Source organism: Nansenia antarctica (genome assembly GCF_963989245.1).
Source record: "Nansenia antarctica genome assembly, chromosome: 11".
NCBI classification, from domain to species: domain Eukaryota; kingdom Metazoa; phylum Chordata; class Actinopteri; order Argentiniformes; family Microstomatidae; genus Nansenia; species Nansenia antarctica.
Genome location: NC_137681.1, coordinates 10648667 through 10658666, shown reverse-complemented (window position 1 = coordinate 10658666; position 10000 = coordinate 10648667). Strand labels below are relative to the sequence as shown.

Sequence of the window (10000 nt, the reverse complement as noted above, 5' to 3'; positions counted from 1 at the left end):
GCACGCACACACGCACACACAGACACACACACACACACACACACACACCACACACTACAGACCACCGACTACAGACCACCACAGACCAAATAACATGCCTGTCTACGGTACGCTGCTGTCCGGAGGGGAAGGATCAGATTCATCAGTTTGTCATTGAGCCACCGCCGCACCAAAGACGTCTTGCCCTTGGTCCCTCAGATTGATCTGGTTTATTCTATCACAGCATTCCGCCGCGCCACTCTGGACAAATTTGCCAAGCAGGGGAAAAATATCATAATATTTATGTTTCCTGGGAGCACAGGGGGCACAGAGGACAAATCAATAGACTCCTGCAGTCACCTCATCACTGTTGCTGAGAGGAAAGCAGTCTACTATATATGTGTGTGTGTGTGTGTGTGTGTGTGTGTGTGTGTGTGTGTGTGTGTGTGGGTGTGTGTGTGTGTGGGGGGGGGGCAGTGTGTTTGTGTGCGTGTGTGTCTGTGTGTGTGTGTGTGTGTGTGTGTGTGTGTGTGTAAGGGTATGTTGTGTATGTTGTCCATGAATGGATTCTCATCACGTCCAGCCTGTTCCTTAGTCACTGCTTTTCAGACACACAATAGACGACCTTGCAACGAAAAGAAAAAATAAATAAATGATTACCAAGAAAAAAAAAACACAACCATGCAATCCAGTTTTGCACACTCTACTCACAAGACCAGGTGAAGTCTAGGGGTAGAAAGATTGTTTTTTCAGCAATATGTTGAAACTACCATACAAACGTATATATAGAAAGACTCTTTGAAAGACTTTTTGATGGATGCTAGCTATGCATTAACCCACATTCACAACAATCCCAAGGAGAAGTCTGAAGATTGAGCTCATAAGCCGGTCCTCTGATTTCTACCTCCATTACCCTCCACTGGTACAGCCCACAATGCAGTGCAGGAGGTTAGTCCAACACTAAGAACTTATAGGGATCCTTAGAATGAGGGTGCAGTTTCACTACACAAATACACGTTGTTCCAGGAGGGAGAGGATGGGGGGGGGGGGTTCAGGTATTACCAGGGAGGCTCCAGGGGGGCTGGCTAGGATGGACGTGAGATCAGGGCTCCGTACAGCGATGTGGGGTAGGTGAGGCCTCTCTCAGCCTGCGTCCCATGGAGGAGGCAGGCTGGGGAGTACAGTACCATAATGACAATGCTAGACGCAACACAACAGACCATGTCAAGGTCACCACACACGCACACACACACACACACACAATTTTGCATGCCCACACACACGTACGCACGCACTACATCCCTGGTATCAGGGGACTACATCAGAGGGGCTTAGAGAGGTGCACCGGGCCAGAGTCTTTATGCAACACTTCAGGTCTGTACACAACATCAGGCTCTGTGAACCGATGCTAAAGTGACACTACTAAGCGAGCTAACATCCTGCTAACACACTGTGTTAGTGACAACTCAGTACACAACTCATCTCAGCTCACTCAACACCCTTCTCAGAACTGAGAGAGCACAGAATGGAACTGTATTACTCAGTTAGCAGGAGCAAGGCCAAAGGACAATCATTAAGGTCATAAAACATGTCTCTCATCCCTCCCCTCCTCCTCCTCCTCCTCCTCCTCCTCCACCTCCTCTATTTCTCACTGTAAATATTAAACACTCTTTCACCAACATCCCTCTCTTCTCTCTTACTCCCCCGCCCTGCTCTCCAGCCCTCTCCTCTTCTCTCTCCTTCTCTCTCTTCTCCTCTCCTACTCCTCCCTCTACCACTCCCTCCCCTGTAGAGCCAATCAAATCATTGTGAATATTAAACATCTTCACACCAGGAATCAGAGTATGAGTCAGGGCAGACGGGTTTCAGTCACGGACTATTTCATGGCCTGAGTCACCTCTCTCTCCCCTTCTGTCTCGCTCTCTGTCTTGCTCCCTCTCTCTCTCTCTCTCTCTCTCTCTCTCTCTCTCTCTCTCTCTCTCTCTGCACTGGAAGCGATTTATCTACCCTTCTATTCTTTCCACCCTCCTTTCTCCTCTTCCCCCATTCTCTCCCCTCTACTTCTCTATTAAACTCTCCTCCGCTCCCTCTCCCTCTCCTCTCTTCTCTCCTGTTCTCCAGGGCTTGTAGACTGCAGTGAAATGAACATCCTCGCTGCTGAAAAGTGAACATAACCACAAAAAAAGACTGATTTGAAATAGCTATTCATACAAGATGGAGAAAATACATATCGATTCTGTCTTAGATTTGAATCATCCTTTAAAGCACACACTTCTTTTTTATGATATCGATGATTGTCTGATTGATTGATTGATTGAGATTGATTGAGAATGTTTATTTTGGTCCCCTATACAATTCACAATACAGATATAAGAAAATGTACATAGTCACAATTTATAACATCAGGACCAAAAAGGTGTAGGCTGAAGCACGTCTGCACAATAGAGCACTATAATCGATGTCATTAACACAGGAGTCAGTGATAAACTGAACTATTAGTATTTGAATAAAATCTCCTCTTCCTCTCAGTATTTGAATGAACTTTATTGATATGTCTGCCTGTTTGTGCGTGTGTGCGTGCGTGTGTGTGTGTGTGTGTGTGTGTGTGTGTGTGTGTCTCTTTGTATGCCTGTCTGTCTGTTTGTCTGTCTCTCTGTATGTGTGTGTATGTGTGTGTATGTATGTGTGTGTGTGTGTGTGTGTGTGTGTGTGTGTGTGTGTCTGTCGGCCTAAAGACAGGGTCCACTGCTTTCCACTCAACACCCACTCTAATACAAGCCAACATTAGCATATTTACAATGGCTAATATCATGTTCAGTGACCTTTCTCTAACTCACATTAATTAATAATGTGCTGGAGAATATTGAAAACCAGCATGTGGAGGAGTTTCTTATCCTCCTATGAACTCTTCTATAAATAAGATGGTACAAAGCTGCAGATCAGAGGAGGCTGGTGGAAGTAGAAATTGGAGGATGTAATGCTTGGAAAGGAATGAGAAATGGTTTCAAACACACAAAATAAGAGATATCTTATTTTGTTTGAGACAGACAACCCTATCTTCAGCTAATAGGTAGGCTCCGTGACACACTCTGAGAGAGTAAACACACACACACTCACACACACACACAACCACAGAGCGCATCTAAACCTTAAGCGCTTGACTGTTCTGCAAGAACAACAAGAAAATCCTGACATGATTGAAGTCATAAGCAAGTCGGCCCATGAATAAAAACATGACATAAACAGCCTTCACAATGGAGAGATGGAAACAGCAGAGTTTCTATGAGTACACATAGTAATCCATGAATTTATGAATCTATACTCCCGGGCCGTTTCTATCATCACAATCACAAGTTGACGGAGGGGAGCAGAGGAGCATTCTGGGGGAAATACAGAGAATGGAATAGGAAGGCGAAGAGGTTGGCATCTCTGAGGTATGCTTGAAAATTCAGCAAACTACATTGCTCATTCGCACGCACGCACGCACGCACGCACATGCACACACACACACACACACACACACACACACACACACACACACACACACACACACACACACACACTCACACTCACACTCACACACACACACACCACACCACACACACACACACACACACACACACACACACACACACACACACACACAGAGCTAGATGATATTATCCAAAGTGCAGCAGAAATTGATTGTTATTATTGCCCGCAGTATATAATGTAAATGGAAAATGTAATAGAACTCAATTCAAAATTCGTAACACAGACAGTTAATTCAAACACTATTACATTTTATAATGTGGTGTCTGGGATCAACTGAGGCAAACAGCTCTATGCAGTAGGAGAGTCAAGGCAGGAGTCTGCAGCTAGCTCACATAGACTCATCTCTTCTTCTGTTTGGTACCTGCCTAGTTCATAATTTCCTGTCTTTCATTTCATGTCTAAACATTTACGAGAGGCAGGGCTAAGGGCAGATGGGGCTTAGTCAGCTCTGTGTCTTCACCATCCCCCCCATACACACAAACACACACACACACACACACACACACACACACACACCTACACGTCCCCATGGGCCTTAAGTTGGGGAGTTTGACCCCATCGACCTCTTACCAGGCACCAGGAAGTACATCCCCCTGCTCTGTCTCACAACCCCCTGCCGTGTGTGATCATTAGTCCCCCTAACCTGCACACCCACATACGCTAACCTGTGGTTTGGCCTCCCTGCTGAGCCTGTAGACTCCTACGTTCCCCAGACGGGTGGCCCTCCACCAACCCTCCGCCTCTCCTCCACCTCCTTCAGACACATTCCTCACTGCTCTTTCTCCATCTCTCCATCTTTCTTTCCGTCTCTGTTTAGTCTGCAGCACAGGTCCTTCATAACCACTGAGCACAGGCTAATGTGCTATATAACCACTGATCCCCAGGAGAGGAAGCCTGCATTACTCTCCTCCTTTCCTCCTCTGCTTCTCTCTCTCTCTCCAATCATTTATGCGAATGTACGTGTGTATGTGTGTGTGTGCGTGCGCGTGTGTGTGTGTGTGTTTCTGTGTGTGTATGCGTAGGTGTGAGCGTGAGTGTGGATTTTAGCAGACAGCACAAGTACTTGAGTTCTTTGTAAACAGCAGAAGTAGTCGAATGACATTTAAACCATCTAAAGGAGAACAGGAAGTCGCGGATCGTAAGGGAATTGGGGTGTGTTCGGAAGCTTGAATAAACGAAGATAACGTGACAAGCCATATGACATTTTACAGGTCTCTCTAACTAAATGAATTTGCCTCAATTCAGATTAGACAAGTGCCTCTGACAGTAATCAAATAATGAATGGCGAGTGATTTACGACATGTGGGACAGAGTCACGCAGAGCGACTCAGAGAGAGAACGGGAAGGAGACAAGTCGTTTCACGTTGTTACACATTGAGGCTGGTGGGGTGTCTGCTGTCACTGTAGGGCTGGGTGACAGCAACATGACAGCAGAACCGACAATACACAGTCCAGGGGAGGCTGATGGAGACAGAAATTGGACGACGGGCTCATTGGAATGCATGGAATGGAATAAAGAATGGGATCATTCATGGTATCATTCCTCATTCCATTCCATGCATTCCCATGAGCCTGTCCTCCGATTTCCACCTCCACCAGCCTCCCCTGACACCATCAGAGAGGATCGAAGGCCCCCAGTCTCCACGCTGGCTTTCAGGAGGAGGAGGAGGAGGGGAGTAACTGCGGGCCCTCGCCAGAGACGACCCCTCGCTCTCGTGTTGATGTGTTAAGGAATAAAATTCCGTAACTAATGGCCTCAAAAAGTCAACCTAATACATTTGTGTGGAGGTAATGGTGTGTGGGTGAATTAATTTGCTATAATGACTGGGCTTCCGGGGCCTTTCTGCCCTGCACCACAAGAGAAGCAGTATGGTGGTGTCTGTGTTAATATACTATTTCTATGGACAAAATGGCACCAACCAGCCACAGTTCACATTTTAACCATTTAGCAGATGCTTTTATCCAAAGCGGCTTACAATTACAGATTACAGGGACTGTCCCCTTGGAGTCATTTAGGCCGGGCTAAGTGCCTCACTCAAGGGCACACTAGTACTAGTGGTCTTCCCAGGTGGGGTTTGAACTCATGACCTTCTAATCACCAGTCACTCTCCACTAGGCCGCCACTACCCCATGCAGACTCACGCTGTTACATTCCAATGTTCAGCTTCTAGAATTTCGATATCTGATGGACAGTCCTTATCCACTCTATTCATTCTATTATGCAGAATATCTATCAATTGTATATCTACGTCTAACACAGTGCCACTAACCAGCCACCACCCCAGCCACGTAGAGCATACTGACGGACAGTCCTCATCCGCTCTATTGATTCTATCATTCAGAATCTATCAATTCTATATCTACGTCCAACACAGCAGTGGTACTCACCAGCCACCACCCCGGCCATGTAGAGGAGGCTGATGCGGAGGATGCCGTGGACCATCTCCAAGGGAACGCCGATCATCAGTTGGAGGAGAGCGTTGAAACCCAGCTGCTCCAACCTGTCAACGACATGGACAACGACATAGACAACAACAACAACAACGCTGGGTTAAAGCCACAGTCCATAACTGTCATATACGTAGGTACCGCAGGCCTACAGTCAAAGATAAGGGGGGGGTGGACACCCTGACTCCCGACAGCATTAGGTGGTGTTAAAATATGAGCCTGATGAATAATACATTATGGTTCAATCAGACAATGAATCATGAGTCTTGGTATCTACAGTAACGACGGTATCTACAGTACTGGTGTCCATGAATCCTGCTCATGTCATTACCTGTCAACTGACTGATCAATGGTGTGTGTGTGTGTGTGTGTGTGTGTGTGTGTGTGTGTGCGTGCGTGTGTGTGTGTGTGTGTGTGGTGTGTGTGTGTGTGTGTGTGTGTGTGTGTGTGTGTGGGGGGGGGTGTGTGTGGGGGTGTGTGTGTGTGTGTGTGTGTGTGTGTGAGTCTTACCCAACGTGCATGAACATGTAGCTGAAGAAGCGCCACACCTGGGCGCGGTGTCCTGGGTGGTACACCAGGGGGCTCTTCATGAAGTCCGGCTGGTACGTCTGCAGCACCCACTTGTTCAGCATGATGCCGTAGCACATGAACACGATGATCTGGACACACACACACATCTCTTTTACACCCGTGTCTGTCTGTTCCTTTTGATGACATAGCCGTTAAGTCTCCGACAGTACAGCTGGCCGTTACGAGAGCCCGAGCAATCGCCCTGCCAAAACTAACTGTGCTTCGGTTTACTAAATGCTACTACGATATTGTTTTCTTCCACAGTTGAAGACGAGATACGTCGACTCAGATAGACAGGCAGTTGGTGCACGCACATAAAGACACACACACACGCACACACGCACGCACACGCACACACACACACACCCACACGCACAGACACGCACACACACACGCGCACACAGACACGCACACACAGACACGCGCACACACACACACGCACACACACACACACGCACACACACGCACACACACACACACACACACACACACACACACACACACACACACACACACACACACAGGCCTATTCCATTAAGCTGCTTTCATAGATCAATGAATCTTCATCTTTATTAATGTAGATGAAAGCTAACAGCCATTATCACATCCTCTTGTCATTACAGAACCTTCACCGCCATTCTCAGGCCGTTAGGGACACTTATTGGGCCTTTCTTCACAATGACACGAGTTATGTATTCCAGTAAAGTGACCTAGCTTTGCATTAAATCAGCATAGGACTTTCCAATGACTTGCAAAGAATGAATTAAAGTGAAAAGTGGCCAAAACTATTTATAAGACCAGTGGCTTAGCCACAGACTAAACCCCAGGCTATTCGGCGTGTGTGTGTGGGTATATGTGTGTGTGTGTGTGTGTGAGAGTATAATTAAGCCACTGATTTGGCCAGAGAGATCAATGAGACAATTTCTTTAAATCAAGGCATGAAAATGTACAGAGAGAGTAGTGGTTGTAGTGTGTGCAGCTCCATGACTGTAGTTGGTGTGTGTGTGTGTGTGTGTGTGTGTGTGTGTGTGTTTGTGTGTGAGTGTGTGTGTGTGTGCTAATTCTTATTAACATCACTACAGTATATTATCATTTCACATCACTTAGTATATTACATATATTTCACCTGTACGATGGTGATGATGGCCATGAAGACGGGCGGGGGACAGAGGCGGTTCTGGTGGAAGTACCAGCGCCGGTCCGTCTCGCACGGCAGGATCTCATAGGCCACATAGCGCACAAAACGTTTGTACACGCCCAGGCCCGTCTCATCCAATAGGATCTCTCGCTGCAGAGTGCGGCGGCCATTTGCAATGGCTCGGCGGAAACTGCTGGAGCGCTTGCTGCTCATCTGGGGGAGGAGAGGAGAAGGGGGGAGGAGGGGGGGGGAGAAGGGGGGAGGAGGGGTGGGGGTGGAGGGAGGGGAGAGGGTGAGATGAAGGAAAGAGAGAAAAAGATTTAAGTTTAGTATATTCCTTTGAACCCGACAGACTAAATGTGAATAAAGATTGGATCGCTAATCTGCACTGGCATGTTGAGTGGCATAATGATTCATGATTCAATGGTTCTAAAGGAGGAAACCAACCCATTGGAGATCAGAGCCTCAGGCCAGGGCCTACTGAATCAACTTGTTGAACACACCCACACTCTGAGAGAGAGGGGGGGGGGAGAGAGAGAGAGAGAGAGAGCAGACTCTTAAGCATCTGTTGAATGCACCCAGGCCCTGAAAGGCAATGTAGACCCCAGGGCTTTCAAACTGCCAAGTGCGCTCTACTTCAAACAAAGAGTGTCATCTCCATTCTACCAGCGTTTAAAGAGAGAGAGAGAGAGAGCGAGACAGAGAGCGCGAGCGAGAGAGAGAGCGCGCGAACGAGACAGAGAGGGAGACAGAGAGCGAGGGAGAGAGAGAGAGATCAGACGTGAGTCACCTTGAAGTGTTCCGTGTTCTAAAAGGAGGAGGTTATTTAGACAGGTACAATCGCTTCCTTTATCCAACTGAAATAACACTACTGTATTTCTGCCTTCCATAGCCGCAGCTTTGCTGAGTGGAACCCGCTTTCCATTAGGGCTGGGGGGCTGGGGGGCTGGGTGGGGGAGGGGCAGGGGTTGACAGGCCCATTGTTATCATGAAGACCGTAGTCTGCTTTGTGAGCAGGAACGAATGACATGCCAGGACACGGGCTAGCATGACTGTCTACACACTGGGGGCTAGGATGACACGGTACACACTGGGGGCTAGCATGACACGGTACACACTGGGGGCTAGCATGACTGTCTACACACTGGGGGGCCAGCATGACACGGTACACACTGGGGGCTAGCATGACTGGCTACACACTGGGGGCTAGCATGACTGGCTACACACTGGGGGCTAGCATGACATGGTACATGAAATGCACCTGACACTGCCTTGAGTAGGAGCTCAGGAAATAAACCCTAATCAAATCCCTAATCATTTTATGAAACACACATCTCTACAGGTAAAACTCCAGTCAGACACCACCGTGAAAGATGAAACACCTGTCAGTTTCCCACCGAAGCAAACCAGCGGAGGTAGCGTTTGTTTGATACCATTCATCACTCCATTCCATGCATTACAATGAGCCCGCCCTCCGATTTCTGCCTCCCCCAGCCCCCCCCCCCCCTCCCCTGCTGCTATACTGCAGCTCTCGTGGTCCCCCACAGACCTCGGCCCCACCAGCCACAGCAGACAGACAGACCAGTCGTACAGTGACTCACATTAGATGCTGCCTCTGCTCAGCCTTATTACATGCTGCGCGCTGCAGGGAACACAAGGACACATCCTAATGAAAGAAAGCAAACCAGGAAACTATACACGTATAAAATGAACGAAACAAACGATGAAACAAATGAAACAATAAACAAAACAAAAAGGGAACAAATGGGTTCTCTTGGCAGGATATTAAAGAAAGGAAGAAACGTTTATGGAACAACGTGAAAATAGTCGTGGAGAAGTTAGCAGAGGCGTTGTTTTAGGTAATTACGATGCTGGGGGGAAGACGGAGAAGACGGTGGGGGGGGGGGGGACATGGGGGGGGGGGGGCTGTGGAAAGCGATAACCAGCACCCCCTCCAACACCCCCCCTCCGATCTCCCATATCCCCCCCACGGCCGCAGCACTGCATATTTTAGCATGGAGATCAGGTCCGGAAATGCAATTATGCTGTACGTGCAGTACGAAGGGATTGGAAGGGAGGTGTGTGTGTGTGTGTGTGTGTGCGTGTGTGTGTGCGTAGACATGATAGGAAGGAAGGAGAATTTGAAAGGGAACTGACGGCCGCAGTCTTGATTGTGGATGATGAATCGCCTCACCCTGTCTAAAGCAATGTCTTTATTAAGACATTAGAGGCCCATCGGATGAAAGATGTGTGTGTGTGTGTGTGTGTCTAGAAGGGTGGGAAGATGGGGTAAACAGTGTGTTTTCCATCTTGTTCTCTTGTCGGCTCTCC

The 10000-nt window shown here is 47.9% G+C and overlaps 1 protein-coding gene across 1 annotated transcript in view; it reads right to left on the bottom strand.

The window, feature by feature from the left end:
- The window catches only part of rhbdl1 (rhomboid, veinlet-like 1), a gene marked incomplete at both ends in the record, with an annotated part of 42585 nt that overhangs the window by 13883 nt on the left and 18702 nt on the right, over window positions 1-10000 (bottom strand). The window contains 3 exons of the mRNA XM_080541535.1: window positions 5902-6014; window positions 6472-6620; window positions 7658-7882. Of these exons, the coding sequence (XP_080397661.1) occupies window positions 5902-6014; window positions 6472-6620; window positions 7658-7882 (487 nt within the window). The remainder of the gene's footprint in view (window positions 1-5901; window positions 6015-6471; window positions 6621-7657; window positions 7883-10000) is intronic.